Raw genomic sequence first — 18,101 nt, 5'->3', positions numbered from 1 at the left:
GTCTATTCTTGAAGAAGCTGTTATCTATCAGCAAGATATTCAAACCCAAAGGAAGCCACAGCGTTGGAACAATCGAGTGGCTACTGCGTCTCAAGAACTTGAGCGCAGCTCTTCGAAGAGGATTGTTTATTTAAAGAATGAAACTAGGGCATGGAGGCTTCTGGGAGACATACCAGTGAGCTGTTATACCTTGAACACGCAATTTTGTATGCCTGATAAATGGTTCTAACACCGCAATCTTTAGGAAGATTATCTTATGGAAGGATATAAAGAGATGAAAGGATGAGCGATAGAGTAGGGTCTTATACTGTCTATCGGAACGGATAAAAGAGGCTGGAACAAAGCATGCACGAGAGCAGACGCTAAAAGTGATACAGCTCGCTTAACGTCTGTACGTGAATGTTCCAGAAGTGGAGCATCAAAGACGTCTCTGTTTCTTTTTGCCATTGAAACCTTGCGTCTTTGTATCCAATTCATGCAATATGCCAGCCAGCTGAGAAGGTATTCAGGATATATACAGAACAATGTCCCCAGATAAACCTACATGGTAGTCGATGCCATTCTATCGACTGTGTTTGAGTTCTTCCCTTGAAGACTGCTCCGCATTATTGCTGAGACCGCAGTCAGGGTATATGATCGTTCGCCTCGGAGAGGGCAGTGCTAGTGAAAATGAAGTCCTTCGAAAACTCCAGGTCCATGTCGAGGTCAATGTCGTGGAAGTGGTTTTCGTCCCAGTTAGTCCCGTCTTGAGTCCCTTGGAGTGAAGCATTCGGTGTACACTGTGAAGCGCCACTTCGCAGCGAGTTCGTCTGCCTATTCCGGTTTGCTTCTCCAAGGGCTTGTCTGGTACGACGTGGCCTCGACTGGCTTTGAGCAAGCGACTCTCCCAGATCCTGGTCCGCAGCAGTGGTCCTGAATCTCTTAGGACTACGTCCCGGCTGCGGTGTGGGAGAAGCGAAGGAATCACCAAGCATATTCTCGGACTGGCTTTGTGGGTCTTCATCCCGTTGGGGCGTTTGCTGTTGTATTGTGACGGCTTCCGATGGCCCAAGGGTTGACCTGGAGCGCTGCTGTTTGCTTGCCGCCTTTGGCTCTTTTGGTCCAGGCTTGAAGCCCATCACGCTCATCAGACGACCAATATGTTGCTGGGCTTCTGAAAATTCGCGTGCTTTGACTGCCCGTTCTTCGCGTAGTTGTTGCACCTGCAGAGATTGGTGAGTCTGTGTTTCCAAAAAAATTAAAAATATTAAAGTTTCTGGCTTTACCTTTCTCTCAAGATGCTGAATTCGTTTTTCTTTTGCTTGCAATTCTTTTGTGGCGTTGGAAGCGGCTGCATGCATGGCGGCTTGCAGAGCCTTCATTTCTCCTTTGTTCTCAGTGTACTATGCGCCTGAGTCAGAATATTTTACTTTTGTTTTTGACCGCGTTGTCTCACCTCCACAGTTATTTCCGAGATCTGTGACTCATATTGTTTTTTGAGTGTGCTAACTTCAGTTCTGTGCGTTTCCTCGGCATTTCGAAGCGCGGCTTTGAGTTCCTGAACCTGAGCAGACTCTTCATCCAACTGTGAGAGGTATCAGCACAAAGTATTCCTTACTGCAGGAAATGTTAGGAAGTTTTGTACCTTCTTTTGTAAGGCTTCCATCTGCGAGTTCATGTGTCCTTGATCTGCCTGAAGTCTACTTATTTCTTCATCCTTCTGTGCAAGGAGTAGCTTGCCGTGTTCGACGCATTCCTCTAGCCTTCCTACGTCCTGTTTGAGGGCAGCTGTGTGCTCCAAAGAAGTGCCTTTCTCCTTCGAGACAGTATCCAGTGTTTGGCGCAAGGCGTCATTATCTTCCCGCAAGCTCCGTGTTTCCTCCTGAAGCTCTTCGATCTGATCAGCTTTTTCTGTGATTGAAGCAAGAAGGTCTAGTTCCCTTGTTCGAGCTTTTTCTCTTTCACTGTTGGTGGTTTCTTGGGAGTTGCGACGCTGATCTTCCAACTCCCTTCGCGCAGTATCAAGGCTTGCTGATAATTCCTCAACGCGGGCAGAAGTTGACCGAGCATGCTTTTCCAGATGGGAAATTTCTTGCTGCAGCTCAGATATTGTGCTAGAAGCTTGCTGTAGTTGCAGTTCCAGCTCGCTTTTCTGTTGCTGAAGTTGTTCAGCCTGCACAGCAATCTGATCACGCTCATCTTCAACTGCTCGAAGTGGTGCTTCAATTGTAGTGCAACGCTGTTCGAGGTCGAAGCAGGCCTCCTCCATTTTCCGGATTAAATTGTCATGGGTCATACGCGAACTGAGCATCAGAGTCTCTGCTATCCCAGTCCTCCAATCGTCTCTCGAAGTGGGACCTCCTTTTGGGAGTCCAGCTAACGGAAATTTGACTCGTAAATCCCATGACTTGAATTCGGAGAAGCTACAGTTGTTTTTTGGGATCAATGTTTTTGCCTTCAGTAAACAATTTGCCAAATTGCTCGTTCCAGTCGGGTTGTTGGCTTCAGAACCCATTGCGCCCAACAGTGACATATGAGAAGTAAACACGATTAAGTCGAACAATAACTCATTCGCAGAGTTGGAAGTCGAGGCATAGCAGAGATTGACACCCTCGCATTGCGAATGACTTGGTTTCTCAGGAAAGGTTTCAGTTAATTCGTTCAAGGTGCGGTTGATCTCTCTTAAATCGTACGTCGCCATGGCCGAACTTAAGATTCGGGGTTCCACGCTCTGAAGTCCAAGGAGTACCGACCTCGATAACTCGATTAACTCGGTATCTGCATTATGGTTATCGCAGAGTGTTTTCAATGCTGTGAATGTGCGATTCATGAGATCACAAATCGCAGGCTTTCCCGACAGAATCTAAAATTAATCAGTACGCTTCTAGACCTAAGCGACGAGTAACTTACAACATTTGCCATCACCAAACGTGGAATAAGATATTGGGGTACAGCTTCATGAGATTGTCTTTCTTGAGTAAGAAGGCCTTGCAAAGCAAGTCGAGGTATTTCAGGTGACAACGCGCTGTCTGGTAGAAGTGAGGTAAGGAATGTCAGGCCCTATGGATGTTAACAGTCGGCTCGGCCGTCTCATAGGCGGACGCATCATACCATCATTTGCACTTGCCAGTCAATACCATTCCTGTTGACTTTCTCGCAAAGCTTGGCAATTTTGGGAGCGTTGTTCGCAATCCAGCAGTCCTTCTGGCCCTGCTCTACGCTGTCACAAATCTCGATTGCTAATCGGATGCTCTCGGCTGCCTTCCTTGGTGGCAGATTGTCACAACTAGCGGAGCATGCAAGTATCACGCGCAGGATAACGAGGTCCAGAGTTTTTAAACCGCGCTTCTGACCGAAAAAATGCTTGACATTCTGCAGCCAAATTGGAAATTGTGGTCCGTGTTCTCTTTCAGCATTAGTGTCCCAAGAAGATGAAATTCGGGCAAAGGTAGCGAGACAGAGGAGATTGCCCATGTGGTCGTCGAGATTCCGTAGTGTCTTAGTGAGCTCTACCTGAAGGCTCGACATTGTCTCCGGAGATATCTCCAGTAATACTCCGGGGACTGGTTGCAGGCCGGTCATGATTTGATAAAGTGGGAATATGGTTTCTGAACATGGATTCTCCCCCATTGCGTTTATCAGCCTCATGATGAACTGCGCCAGACGAGCTGGAGCAATGAAGTTCGGGGGAAGAGGAGTAGAAAGAAGGGCAGTGCAGAGTGCCATCCACTACCATCATCAGTTCATGCATACTGGGATTGAGACAGACATTGAAGTATTGTATTTAGCAATTCCCAAGGGTGAATGAACAAACCTCAGACTCATCACTTTCCAGGGCCTTCTCCAGGAACTGGTCAAGTGCAGTGGGATAACGCTGCAGCAGAGCATCGGAAAAAGAAGAGACTGATGCTATAGGACGTAAGTCTAAATCCTTGATCGACAGCACATCGAAGACTCACCGAAAGCATTCAGTAACGGCAGAGCGAAACGAGACCGAGATAGCCCGTCGAAAAGCATATCGACCAAAGCTCCAATTTGGCATGGTTTACGAGTAGCCCAGGCATTAACCAACCCATTGGACTCATTCGGAATAATATCATGAAGGCTCTATCATCGTAAGTCAGCTATCATTTTCTTCATATTTGTTATCAAGCGGGGTACAAATTTACTTGGAGCGAGGGTGCATATGGAGCCGTAATCAAGCGCTCCACTTCGTGCACTAGGAGTGATAGCTTGTCTGGCATGATTTCATCTAGACTGACCCGTAAGACGAGAATACATGGGGGATAAATCCAATGCCTGACGCGACAACTTTAGATGTTCTGTTATATGATTATTATGTGAGTTGATATTGTACGGTGTACCCCCTGATCTTGGTAGGCGGTACTGAAATGGAACAAGCGGGTCAGTCGATAGGAGAGGGGTCAGAGATCGATGGATGTAACAATTTTGATGGATTAATTAGATGGAATTGAATGTCACTTAATGGAATAGTTGGTTGATCAATTTCTGTCTGCTTAACAGCTCAACTAGCTGAAGAGATAGGTAAACATGAAAGATTTGGGGAAGTAATAGCAGGTCTGGGTCAGGTGACAAGATCACGTGTTGCCCCTGTCAGTACGGAGTGGATAGCCATGTGATTTATCATGTGCTCACCCACCAACCACACCGAATCCACCAATTTTCGATATTTAGTTTTTTTTTTGGACCTGAGCGGCCTCATAGGCCTTGAGGAGGTGAGATTTATTAATTCTAGAAGGTTTAGGCATATTAGTAGCTGGAATAGCTTTAAATGATCAAAATAATGATTCTAATCGAAAAATGGTGGATTCAGTGTGGTTGGCGGTTTCGCTGTGGCTCACCCACAACGCTCCGCTAAGTCACGGATATCCACTGGCCTGCATCTACTTCTGTATCCAAACACAAGATTCAGGCCACTTGCTTTGACTTGATTCCATCAATCTCCCACTTGCTTAGACTTGATACCATCGATTTCCATCTAGATTTTGCTCGATTCCATTGACCCCGCTTGATCTAGCCATTCTCATCGAATTCAATACACCCAGAGCGACCTGGAGATGGTCGACTCCGAAGGCCTATACCTTCTGAAATCTATGTTATGAGTCTGGGACAAACAGAGTCTGCGCGTTGCTGTCTGTGTTGTTGGCTAGACACAGAAAGGAAAGGTTAAGATTGCCTCCATAAGCAGTGGTGACTTTGCATGTGTTCTGATCGTTATACAGAAAGAAAGACATAATCTACCTCGTCTTCGGGTCTGGACCGTTTCACAACACAAGTCATCACCGTACATCTTTCTTCATGAGAGCTCTTTCCTAGTTCTCCGAGTATTATCCACCGTCTATCTATCTTTCATTTTCATTTTGATATTTGATGTGAGGCTGATCCTATCTACTATGGGTCCTACTCACCCAACCACCACAGTCACACCGGTTTCGACAAACTCCAAAATTCCCAGTTGTACTGATCATGTCCGGACCGTGTAATGCTCCTGCAAAGGTCGGGAATATCGACATCCAATGCCCATGCAAACGTTTCATCAGAAGGTCGAAGGATGGGCAGCTACAGCTAGACACGCCATGTGACGATTGTTATCACCCACTCGGTGAACACAAAGACGCCAGTGAGGTCGATTCAACCCAGATAGGAACCAGTCAGATGGAAACAGGTTAGATTCTATCCTCAATCATCTCATGGCATAACTAATGATACTTATGATGAATAGCTTCTATACCTGATCCATATCTCAGTCCTCGATTAGACACAGTGTCGACACTCGCCAACCTGATTGATGACCAGAAAGTTGTGCACGTGCGGGGACCCCCGCAAGTGGAAAGACTAAACTAGCTCAATTACTACAGGGATATTATAAAGTCAACGGGAGGAGATCGATATACCTTAGCACGTGGAGCAAGCTCGATCAATATCCTCCATCGGAAGACGATACTTTCCATTACGCGTGGAGGAATCTCAACTGTATGTTACGGTCAAGGTTCAATCGACATAAAGAGGATTATCTTTCTCCGGGAACAGTGCTTATCATTGATGAGGCCCAAGGGTCCTATTCCGACGACATTTTCTGGAATTCGATAATCAAGGAACGGTTGGACCGCAGAGGCCTAGATATCAGTTTCTGTCTTTTTTGCTGCTACGGGAGCCCAGGCACTGGTGTTGAGACGGAGCTCGATCGTGATCTCAGATATACGCCCGCTCGATTTACGCTAGCACAACGCGTGACGTTGACCCCTCAATCACACCCGTCTCCTCAGATTGGTCTATTTTTCACCCGGTCGGAGTTCACGGATGCTGCAGAGCGACTGATAGCAAGTTCTCATTTCCAAGAGAAATTCACCCTTAATCCAGACGCCGAAGACTATCTTTTTTCGTTGACAAATGGACACCCGGGTGGTCTTAAGTCAGTGTTACAGTACATCCATGACGTGAGTTTGTTCCTTCATTCCAACTAAAACGCAGTTTATTTTCATGCTCGCTTGACTGACTGAGTTTGCATTAGTTTTATCGCCATAGTATCAAGACCGGTGATGTACCAGTGATAACGAGGGAGCACGTGGTCGACAGCTTGAAAAGGGATCAAGACGTTTGGGACAAGCTGACTCAAGAGCTAATATCACGTTCACTGCCCATGGGCGATCGGCTCACCACAGAAGTCGCAGACGTCCTCGCTCAGGTTCTAGAGGAAGGAAATGTTCCACGGTTCACTTTGAAGGAAGGAAATGAGCCAAAGCTGAACCCAGCGGCAGAAAGGTGTTACAAGCACGGATGGTTACATCGAATGCAGATACTCAGACAGCCTGGTTACGAGAAGGACGTCTATGTGCTTCCTTCAAGACTCCATGAAAAGCATGTATCTCTAAGTATACCCTCCAGATATCTTGATTGCATTATTCTAACTGTTCCTAGATGGGTCGAATATTACATCTCAACGAGAGAACGAAAAGCCTACCCTCGGAATTCGATACTTTACGATATTTGACTCTTGCAATATTACGACAGTTTTCAAGCTCGAATCTGAGGTACTCATCCGAAGGCAAGATATTGTCAACAGGTGCACAGCCAAAGCCAATTGAGGCGCAGTATCAAGACGAGTTCTACCGGTGTTTTAATAAGATAGCCGGTAGAGGTGTGACAATCTGTAGCGAATGGTCTAGGACCACGAACGGTCGAGTCAATTTTTACATTCCTGACAAAGGATGGGCAGTGGAGATAGTCCGGGAGCAAGACCGAATCAACGAACACATTATGCGTTTTCGCAAGAATGGCAAGTATTACCCTTGGGTAGAGTCTGGTTTGATCGACGATTGGATCATCGTCAATTGTACCACTTCTATGCCAACATATGGTTAGTATATACCCCGCCTTATTCACCGTTGACTCGACTAATATAAGAGTAGAGTACGGAGAGACACGGCTTATCCATGCAGTTTTCGAGGATGACTATAAAACATTGGCGATTCTTGATAATCAGGGTGAAAAGTTACAGACCTCTTTTCTGCCAAACTGAGAATCCGGTGCTTCATTTGGGACGGGACGGGCGAAAGGTGTTCTTTTCTTTCGCTTTGCTTAGCAACGCCTATCGGGGTGGATGACTGTTGTTCTTTAGCTATGGTTTTGCTATTGTTACCTAGTCACAGATGAATGATATTGTTTGCTTTGAGGTCTATCTTCCCTTTAGATGAACTGATCTGCACCTCGGACACGACCTGCCATATGTCTCCTGTCTGCTGCGCAGCTTATATTGATACCTAAAGACAGAGTACCTAGATCCTATAACTACGAGGAAGGAAAACGTAAAGGGTACTGAAAACGGTAGGTAAGGTAGGGGTCAGACAGATACGATGAATTCGGTCGAATCTATGATGGAAGTCAAATGATGGGGTCGTAGTGGTTCAATTCCATTCAGCTAAGCTGCCCGAATCTTCTAAATTAAAAAAGCAATAGACCGAATCAGTCCGATGAGGTCGATCGATCAGTAGATGGACTGTAATGACGAGATGGGCATAGCTATTGCGATTGATAAGGAAGTTGCAGGTATGCTAACGGATTCCGGACGCTCGGTCTAGCTCAGCAGTGACAAAGTCACGGAATCTCCTGAGTGCCCGAAGGGTTTCGTCCGCCTTTTCCTTGCTGACGGTGGTGGTTTCGGCTTCTGCCCATATGGCGGTCAGCGCAGATGCAACGGCCGACACCTTTGGAGAAACACGCCTTAGCATGTCGAGAAAGACCGGGTGATAGCTGATCATATCAATAACTTCCTGCTGTTCTGCACTAGCACCAGGGCTTGGCCCATATGAATCAACTGAAATAGTCAGCCATAACCAGGATGTACCTAGCCCCAGTAACCTGGCATCAGGGATTGACCGGTCCGAGGAAATCCATTCCAATGACCTCCATAGGCTCAAATCGCTGTGATCTCAGATGTGCGCCGGCGGGAGGCCTCCTTGGAAAACTTCTGGCAAGTATCGCACATTTGGCACCAATACCTAACGTCCCGCGCGCGGGTCGGCCAATATACTTGGCCTATCAGTCGGTCAGTTGTGATAGCATCTGAGAAATGTGTGTGTTCATTGTGGAAGATATTCAGAATCCTTGAGATGTCATCTTCGACTATGCATGGCGACCACAGTCCGTTCCTTTCCCTGTATTGCAGGGTCCCTGGTCGTTCCGGAAGCGCTCGGTATCGTTCAGCTCTCCTCACTGACCTCCGTTCCGCCTTGGTGATGCTCTGAAGGCTGGCTGCATCGTTGAGCAATGTTTCAACCACATTCCGGTACATGGGTGATGTCTTGAACCTCCAGTAAGGGTCTTCACTATGTTCCTGTACATCCAAATTCCAGAGTTAAATGATTATTATGTGACAGAGCATCTAAGTTGTCGCCTCAGGCATTGGAGTTGCAATCCACGAAGCTTGAAGAGTCAACATGGGGACAACTCCAATGCCTGAGGCCATAGTAATTTGCCTGAGGCCATCATCTCTTGACCTCATGGGAACGATTCAACCTTCAATGACAACAGAAAAATAACGTCAACAAATGATGTCCGGCTCCCGATTTCGCTATATGACTATTAGCATGCAATTCGAACTGGCAACTTGATCCTCGCCAGTTCTCCCATCGCCGTGGCGCGGGTCGGCATTAATTCCGCTCTTCGGATTTGAGGCCGATCTGGGGCAGAACCGGGGCAATGAAGATTGACTCCAAATGCGGTCATTTAGCGTGGGGGAGACGAACAAAGGCCTATGTAGGTCCTTGAAATAAGGTACTGTGACTCGAGACTTTTCCCACACTCTTTGTTTGTCCTTTTCGTGGGATATTATTCGGCCGAATACCGACCAGCTCCTCATACCTGCGTTAAATGGCGTCGATGCTCATAAGATGCGGCTGTAAGATGCACGATTACCGAAGAACCGCAACGAACAACTTGGCCTAATAACCATCCTTCTCCCACTTGCTTCTGTGTACATCTTCACCAGTTAATTATTCTTCCATGACTTGAAGAAGTTTCCTGATCAATTGATTCTTTCAACTTCCCTTCATGTCAGCCGTACGAGGCCATCTTCTTTCTCGGGGTTTCCCCGCATATCCCCGCGCCCTTCTTCGGCAAACCAAGACTCCCCAGCCGCAAGTTTTGTCATTCAGAGCTACTCGGTATAACAGCTCCAATAGCTCAGGGATTCCTCCTAAAAGCCAGAGGAATTTTGCTGGATCAAATTCCTCCGCTCAAGCGGCTCCCGGCTTCTGGACGTCTGGCAAGGCGCTCCTTGTCAGTGCCTTGGCTGCTAGCATTGGCTACGCATATGCTGCCACTAATCGGCCCTCTCAGTTGGAGAGTTTCAAAAAGCCACAATATGGAACGGCAAAGGATTTCGAAAAGGTGAGAAACTCGCAATCAATCGCTCCGTGGAGCCAAGCATATGATGCTGATTCCGGCCTCAACGATGCATAGGCGATTGCTGAATTGCGGATCACACTCGGTGATGATGCTATTAGTACGGATGAGGATGAACTTCAACAGCATGGATACTCAGAATGGTCTTCCGTGAACGCAGATCGTCTTCCGGTCGCCGTTGCTTACCCAACGTGTACAGAAGATGTGGTGAAGATCGCCAAAGTTTGCCACAAATACAGAATGCCAATGGTTCCTTACTCCGGCGGTTCAAGTCTCGAGGCAAATTTCTCAGCTCCTTACGGCGGGTTGACCATCGATTTCGCCATGATGAACAAGATAATTGAGATTCACGAAGATGATATGGATATCGTCGTCCAGCCATCCATCCAATGGATGGAATTGAATGAAAAGATCAAGGACACTGGTCTCTTCTTTCCGGTCGATCCTGGTCCGTCCGCAATGATCGGCGGTATGATTGGGACCAACTGCAGCGGGACCAATGCAGTGCGCTATGGGACAATGAAGGACTGGGTGATCAATCTGACAGTCGTCCTTGCAGACGGCCGGGTCATGAAGACTAGGAGACGCCCGCGAAAGACCTCGGCTGGCTATAACTTGACGGGAATGTTTGTAGGCTCCGAGGGTACTCTGGGTATTGTCACCGAAGCAACTCTCAAGCTCGCTCCGATTCCAGAACAAACTCGGGTTGGAGTCGTTGCGTTCCCCACGATTCGGGATGCTGCGTCTACTGCCATGCAGCTTATACGAAAAGGAATCCCAGTACAGTGCATGGAAATCCTGGACGATGTACAGATGGATGTCATCAACCGTGCTGGCGGTACCGGCAGGACTTGGAAGACTTTGCCCACACTTTTCTTCAAGTTCTCGGGTACTAGAGCTGGAGTTTCTGACAGTATCAATCTGACGAGAGAACTTGCCAAGAGCAACAATGCAGCATCATTCGAGTTTGCCCGAGACGACCGGGAGGCACACGATCTTTGGTCGGCGCGAAAGCAGTCGTTATGGAGCATGATGTCCTTGCGGAAGGAAGGTTCGGAAGTGTGGTCAACAGATGTCGCCGTTCCGATCTCCAGGCTACCTGATATTATAGGTAGGACTCAAGCTAGATTACCTTCGAACTTGCGCTGACTTGAATAGAAATCTCAAAGAAGGAGCTCGACAACCTGGGGTTGTTCGCCAGTATCCTGGGTCATATCGGAGACGGAAACTTCCATTCGAGTATAATGTACGACAGAAAGAATGCCGACCAAATGGAGCGGGTTGAGAAGGTCGTCCACGATATGGTCGACCGCGCCCTAGATATGGAAGGATCTTGCACCGTTAGTATAACCAAGCTCCTGAGTGTATCCGCAAAGAAGCTAACTTCGAAGGACAGGGCGAACACGGCGTGGGGCTGGGCAAGAAAGCATCTTTGAAAAAGGAGCTTGGCCCGGCTACTCTTGATGTCATGCGTAGCATCAAGAAAGCCCTTGATCCTCACTGGTTGTTAAACCCTGGTAAGATTTTCGACTATGAAAGTGAGGCATCAACATGAAGTAGAGTAAGGGAATAATAAGTAGACGAGTCATAACGTAGCCCATGCGCGCATATATTGGCTGAGACCAATGATTTATGAGCAATTTGTACATCTATGATGTGAATAATAGCAGGCGAGATCTACAGATGACCCGAAATCCGACCTATATCTGTAGGTTGCTTCCATTCGGTCAACAATAAATCGATATCTGATACGGAGTAGAGTGATTGGAATCATCCAATCTAATTGCCGGATTTCGCTGGCTGTGGGTGCCGGTGCTGACTCATTGCGGGGCTTAGCGCAGGCCGGTGAAGCGATATCGCAGTCCGTAAGTGAGTCGTAAAAGTTGCCTTGATATTGTTGCCACCAGCGTCTCTTCTCAAACCCACGGTGAGCATTATTCAAAAGGTTAGTGGATATGTTTCTGTGCGTGGAATTGCTTCTGTGTCGCGTTTGTCAAAAGAGATATGATGTCCGTCGCTTGAAGGAGGGGCAATTGAGACTGTGCCTGCGGGGCATTGAATTCTACCTTAGATGAAGGCTCTTCGAGTCATACACTTGGATTCGCCTGCTTTGCCCAAGGCTTTGCATGTCATTCCATTTATTTGTATGCCTGATGGATAATGGACTTCTCATGCTTCGAATTTAGCTCATCCCTATTCATCCAGCCAATTGACTCGAAAACCAGGTTCAATCACGCCGTACTTCACCCCGATTACTCTCAATCAACATGGCATCATATCCCAAGAAGAAGTGCGGTATGGGCTTATTGTTCAGTCCACGTCTCCCTTAAATCATTACTCACATCACGACAGGTGTCCTGGGCGCCACCGGTTCCGTCGGCCAACGATTCATTCTCCTCCTCGCAGACCACCCTTTCCTAGAGCTGCACGCCATTGGCGCATCGAATCGCTCGGCCGGCAAGAAATACAAGGATGCTGTCAGATGGAAGCAGACTACGGCTATGTCTGAGAGGCTTAGCAATCTCGTCCTGCGCGATTGCAGGGCTGATCAGTTCAGTGACTGTGACCTTGTCTTCTCGGGGCTCAACAGCGATGTAGCTGGTGAGATTGGTACGTGATACTATTATCTCGAGATTAAACTGCGGTGGACCGCCGCTAACCTTCGCAGAGATGGAATTCATCAAGGCCGAAATCCCTGTGTTCTCCAACGCCAAGAACTATCGCAAGCACCCCCTTGTTCCTCTCGTCGTCCCTACAGTCAACCCCCAACACTTGGATCTCATCCCTCACCAAAGGAAAGAGTTCGGCCTGAAGAAGGGTTTCTTGGTTTGCAATTCTAACTGCGCCGTGATTGGCGTTGTTATTCCTTTTGCAGCTCTTCAAGCCAAGTTCGGTCCTGTGGAGGATGTGGAAGTTTTCACCGAACAGGCCGTGTCTGGCGCTGGCTATCCTGGTGTTCCCAGTATGGACATCATGGACAACGTTATCCCCTATATTAGTGGTGAAGAGGACAAGCTTGAGAATGAAGCCCAAAAGATCCTGGGTTCTCTGAACGCAGATGCCACTGCCTTCGATGAGCAAAAGGGGCTTACGGTTGGAGCCACCTGCACTCGTGTTGGTGTTACCGATGGCCACATGGCTTTCGTCTCGTTGCGGTTCAAGAACCGCCCCGGACCCAGCGCGGAAGAAGTCAAACAGGCTATGCGAGAATACCAATCCGAGGCCCAAAAGCTTGGTTGCCCTTCTGCTCCTCAAGAGGCGATCAAAGTTTTTGATGAGCCTGACAGACCTCAACCCAGACTTGACCGGGATATCTCCAAGGGGTACACCGTCAGTGTGGGACGCGTTCGTGAAGCAGCACCGGGCAGTCATTTTGACTTGAGATTCGCTGCACTCTCTCACAACACCGTCATTGGAGCCGCAGGATCGTCTATCCTTAACGCCGAGGTTGCAGTCATCAAAGGCTACATTTAAACTTGTGCAGACTCCTGAAGAAAAATTTTTTGTATAGCGATTTAAGAACGAAAATACCGATGTCGGTTATAGAGACATTAATCATTATGATATCTAGCGATAAAATTTATTTGAATTCGCTTGACCTGTACGGAGTGCCTCTCTAAATAACTACAAAAATATGAAACTATGCATTTATATAAGCATTTGCATAATCTTTGATTCATGCAGGTGGTTCTAAATTAGGAATAGCGCTAGGGCTCCTCCCACAAGAATGATCCGCTAAGCGAATTTCGTGAGTGGAACGGATATCACCTCTTCTTGACTTTGACCTTGGTTTTTTCTTCCGTGACACTTCGACAACTAACCGGGTTCAAGTCGACAAAGCAGTCAAGATGCCTCGCGGACCGTGAGTTACACACCATGATTATTTTTAACTCGGCTTGCAATCTGCGACTGTGTTTCGGACAACGGGTTCTTCTCGCGAAACAAGGAGCAATACTTGCAATGACCGAGTTCTGAATTGAAGAGCTTGAAACTGACCATGAACTTGATTTCTACAGTAAGAAGCACCAGAAGCGCCTCAGTGCGCCTTCGCACTGGCTCCTGGACAAAATGTCCGGAACCTATGCTCCCAAGGCCTCCCCGGGTCCTCACAAGCTCCGGGACTGCCTCCCCCTGATCGTCTTCATCCGCAACCGTCTCAAGTACGCCCTGAACGGCCGTGAGACCAAGGCCATCATGATGCAGCGTCTGATCAAGGTCGACGGCAAGGTCCGCACTGACCCTACCTACCCCGCTGGTTTTATGGACGTCATCGGTATCGAGAAGACCGGCGAGAACTTCCGTCTCATCTACGACACCAAGGGTCGCTTCACCGTCCACCGTATCCAGGCTGAGGAGGCCGAGTACAAGCTCTGCAAGGTCAAGAGAGTTCAGCTTGGCAAGGGCGGGATCCCATTCTTGGTTACGCACGATGCGAGAACGTGAGTGAAATGCTCTCCACAAGTTCCGCGTCATTCAGTCGTTGGACCAAGCTTTGGTTGATCGGCGGAGGACGAGAGGGCTTGGATATCCCCAAATTCTTCCTTACTGGAATCAGTAAGAGGTTGAACATTTGGTGCAGTTTGTGCTGATCGAGATGAATCTAGCATCCGCTACCCCGACCCTGCCATCAAGGTCAACGACACCGTGAAGGTTGATATTGCCACTGGCAAGATCACCGACTTTGTCCGCTTCGACACTGGTGTTGTCTGCATGGTCACTGGTGGTCGTAACATGGGTCGTGTTGGTGTCATCACTCACCGTGAGCGCCACGATGGAGGTTTCAACATCGTCCACATCAAGGACGCTATTGACAACTCCTTCGCCACCCGTGAATCCAACGTCTTCGTCATTGGACAGGAGAAGCCCTGGATCTCTCTGCCCAAGGGCAAGGGTGTCAAGGTACGAAATCACATCCCGAAGATTATAATTCCAATGCGCACCTGCTCACAATTCATCTAGCTCACCATTGCTGAGGAGCGTGACCGCCGTCGTGCCTACGCTCTCGCCAACTAAATGTGGTGTGGTAAGTGCTAATGGTGACGGACATAATAAAAAAGCCTTCAATAATCCGCTTGGGCGCCGACGTCTTGTCTTGCTTTGTGGCCTGTACGATGCCGGTTCATGAGACGATTCTATGATGCGTAACCTGAAAAAAGAAAGAAAAGTTGTCTCAATACGCATTCAAGGGATCTGATGGTTCATGCGACATCAGGTTCAGACCTCTCGTAGGATCCATCTATAGCAAAACAGGAACGGAGTGTCTCACAGTTCTTTGATATGATACCTATGATTTATTCTTTTTTTCATGAGCGCTGTCTAATTCTGATTCCCACTCGCATTCCCTGCTGTTCAGCTCATGCACCCTTAAACTCGAAGTTTTCCTCGTAATCCCCGAGCAGCGATCTATGCAGCGGACCAGTACTAGCGTCAAGACGGCCGTAGCCTGTATCCATGTCCTTTGCAAACCATCAAGACTGAAGCGAAGCTGAACTTGCATGGAGTCTAGTACGTGGGCTTTTCATTGCTTAAATTCTTTATGCAGCAGCACCTTTGAAGATACTTATTTTAAAGATTACGTCCCGGGATTTAGTCTGGACCGATACGAAAGAAAGACAAGAGAGAGGAAAGAACGACCGAGTGGACTCAATTCACTTCTCAGAATCCATGAACGCAGAAATTAAGCCCGCCTCACTTTTAGGACTAAGTGACCAGTCAATTGAGCCGGCGATCTCAGTTGGTTTTCTAAGCGTGCCGTTGTAACTAGAAGAGTTACCTAGGTAATGGGCCAATGCAAGGCTAGGTACAAGCCCACTACTGAGAACCTACCATCTTACAAGTTCCATCGCAAGTAGTGATTGATCGAACCAGGGGAGGGGGCTGTCGACAGAATCCCGTTGGTCAAATGAACTCAATTCCCATTATCGTTGATTTGATTCGTTCGCTTGGCCACAGTTACTCCGTAGTACCTACCTGGTAATCTCGATTTCTATTGCCGAATCCTCCTAAGTGCGAGAGCTCGTTATGAGAGATTGACGAGATTGAGGCAAGGACGGTCTAGCAATAATATGCGCAGCAATTCATCATCCTGGTCAATGTGTGTCTAAGCCACGGTACGGAACCACTGTACAGTGTCATTCACTGGACGTGTCGACACCAGATCCAGGCCATACTCCCTCCCTCGTGTCTTCAGCAGTACTCGTTGGGAATTACTTGCAGTGAACGAGTTCAACCGGCCCGTTGACGGTACAGCGGCCCACCGCTTCAAAAGGTGAATGACCGTGACGAATGATCTCTTCTCCGATTCTTCTTACTCTTAGTTTCTTATTTGAAGTGGTCATCTTGCAACGAGTAAACGACTAATAATAATATCCAGACAACTCACAACTCTTGACTGTCGCATACACAGACATTAATCCGTGGCCAACCAGACCATCATGCCGGAATCCAACCAAAGGCCGAAAAAGACTAAGGTCACACTGGCTAGACGGAAGCCCCGTAATGTCTGTTGCCCAAGAATCCAGCTCTCCCATGTTACCTCTGAGGTTCACATTCGTGGTCGCCGACGTGGGGAAGCTGTTTTGAATGGTTTCGTGCCGCGAAGAGCTCCACCAGAGCCAAAACCTTGCTACGGAGTACAAAGCCACCTCCGACGCGACAGTTTGATTTAGTTCAGTTATCTCAGGGTGGATAGGTAACTTTGGACTAGCGCTACTGCGAGATACAGATACTATTCATATAGGGCGATACAACCTCGAAATCATGTGCCTCCGCAGGACAAGGTCTTCTTGACGGACGCTCCGATTCGACATGGTTCGTTTAATAGTAATAGTAGGCTCAGTTTGATGATATCCCTCTAGCGCTACGGGTGTTGATAACATGGAGCCGAAGACACGGGAGAACTTGAGATCTCGGGCGCCAGCTGCTTTCTCCTCGCCAACCGGCGCATAAAGACCTACTAACCATTATTACCCCAATACGAGATTTCAACTCTCAAGGTATCGATGGATCTATCTAGCTGCCCAAACGTGGACTAATATCAATGCAAGTGCCGCAAATTCGAGTTACGTGGTGACTGTCAACATAGTTTGAACATAGTTATACTGGTCCATGATTGATGACGTTGAACGCATCGCCTTCCTGGGGAGGGAGATTTACAGTACCCAGAGACACCAACAAGTAACAGTTAACACCAAGGCAAATTATATGGTAGCAACTATCGAACTAACTTGAGAAGTGGGTGCTTGGTCAATCTCCCCACTGGGCTGTAACTCCGTCAATGATGATCCATGGGACCATTACTGTAACTTGGAACCGAATTCGGATCGACACGGCCCCGACCGACGCCCAGTTCCAGAGTTCCAGAGTTCCAGACTAGCTTTGGTGAGAAATATTGAAGTCATTCCAAGACTCATGCAGTGCTTGCAGACTTGCAGTTATGATCGCGCATTTGAATTGCAGTGGCGTTGGATGGCTATGACTCGGCCAAGCCTACAAAGCTTTATTACTTGTCCAGCAGCACTATCTGCTGCGTTCTACTGTACAGGTCTCGAGCTGAAAGAATGTGTTCTAGGCAGGTATAATGTTGTACATTCTACCTATGCTCCATAATTGTCACGTTCAACGTATGGAGAGGAAGTGGCGAGTGCTCCGGTGGGGTACGTTTCTAGCTCCATCCTTGAGACATGCAGTCGATTTTGCTCTTACACATGCTTGATTCATTTGATTCATGATCCTCAATTTCTCATTGCTTTCGGTCATCTCCAAGGGCGCTTCAGAGGCGAGAATACTGAGACTCTTGTGTTTTGTTACTGGAGTGAAGGAGCCACACCGCTACAGACTACGTGAGTATGGCCCAAAGCTTCCTGGGGCAGTGACACAATGGGAGAGCACACCCCGGGCCGAGTACGTACATACATGACCGATGGCGCACAGGCGGAATCTTCCAGGGTTGACTGGTGTAATCCATTCTTGGGCTTGCGAGGACAGTACAGAGTACAACAGCAACATTGTTGGTTCTTGACCGCTTCTCTCTCTCTCTCTGTTTCACTCTCCCTCGGTTTCGAACATTTAACACTGAAATAATTAGAAGGACTTAGTTAACAACTGGCTGGCGATGTTGGGAAAGATTTACCAACTGGACCGCCGCGGGCACACCGAGTCCAACCCAACGGTGGGATAGGTGCAGTTCGATACCAGCC

The 18,101-nt window shown here is 47.9% G+C and overlaps 5 protein-coding genes across 5 annotated transcripts, besides 1 other annotated feature; 4 read left to right on the top strand and 1 right to left on the bottom strand.

Annotated features, from left to right (window-relative positions):
- Nucleotides 1-623: 623 nt before the first annotated feature.
- Nucleotides 624-4,223, bottom strand: NFIA_070450 (uncharacterized protein; the record flags this gene model as incomplete). The annotated part of the gene is made up of 9 exons (XM_001263770.1): nt 624-1,202; nt 1,266-1,382; nt 1,436-1,564; nt 1,625-2,842; nt 2,890-3,039; nt 3,091-3,708; nt 3,794-3,888; nt 3,939-4,086; nt 4,149-4,223. The coding sequence occupies 9 exons, from the start codon at nt 4,221-4,223 to the stop codon at nt 624-626; spliced, it is 3,129 nt and encodes a 1,042-aa protein (XP_001263771.1).
- Nucleotides 4,224-6,640: 2,417 nt separating this feature from the next.
- On the top strand, nt 6,641-7,362 carry NFIA_070440 (uncharacterized protein; the record flags this gene model as incomplete). The annotated part of the gene is made up of 2 exons (XM_001263769.1): nt 6,641-6,832; nt 7,012-7,362. The coding sequence occupies 2 exons, from the start codon at nt 6,641-6,643 to the stop codon at nt 7,360-7,362; spliced, it is 543 nt and encodes a 180-aa protein (XP_001263770.1).
- Nucleotides 7,363-9,549: 2,187 nt separating this feature from the next.
- On the top strand, nt 9,550-11,458 carry NFIA_070430 (FAD-binding oxidoreductase; the record flags this gene model as incomplete). Its single annotated transcript, XM_001263768.1, has 4 exons — nt 9,550-9,888; nt 9,961-11,014; nt 11,062-11,243; nt 11,300-11,458. The coding sequence occupies 4 exons, from the start codon at nt 9,550-9,552 to the stop codon at nt 11,456-11,458; spliced, it is 1,734 nt and encodes a 577-aa protein (XP_001263769.1).
- A 712-nt stretch (nt 11,459-12,170) lies between these two features.
- Nucleotides 12,171-13,377, top strand: NFIA_070420 (aspartate-semialdehyde dehydrogenase family protein; the record flags this gene model as incomplete). Its single annotated transcript, XM_001263767.1, has 3 exons — nt 12,171-12,198; nt 12,256-12,513; nt 12,572-13,377. 3 exons carry the CDS (start codon nt 12,171-12,173, stop codon nt 13,375-13,377), a joined length of 1,092 nt encoding a protein of 363 aa, XP_001263768.1.
- A 374-nt stretch (nt 13,378-13,751) lies between these two features.
- On the top strand, nt 13,752-14,916 carry NFIA_070410 (40S ribosomal protein eS4; the record flags this gene model as incomplete). The annotated part of the gene is made up of 4 exons (XM_001263766.1): nt 13,752-13,765; nt 13,920-14,342; nt 14,508-14,802; nt 14,863-14,916. 4 exons carry the CDS (start codon nt 13,752-13,754, stop codon nt 14,914-14,916), a joined length of 786 nt encoding a protein of 261 aa, XP_001263767.1.
- A 2,334-nt stretch (nt 14,917-17,250) lies between these two features.
- Nucleotides 17,251-17,274: a microsatellite.
- Nucleotides 17,275-18,101: the final 827 nt, after the last annotated feature.

Source organism: Aspergillus fischeri, genomic scaffold, assembly GCF_000149645.3.
Source record: "Aspergillus fischeri NRRL 181 1099437636252 genomic scaffold, whole genome shotgun sequence".
In the NCBI taxonomy this organism is placed as follows: domain Eukaryota; kingdom Fungi; phylum Ascomycota; class Eurotiomycetes; order Eurotiales; family Aspergillaceae; genus Aspergillus; species Aspergillus fischeri.
The sequence above is the reverse complement of the archived record's forward strand: the minus strand, read 5'-3'. Positions and strand labels throughout refer to the sequence as shown.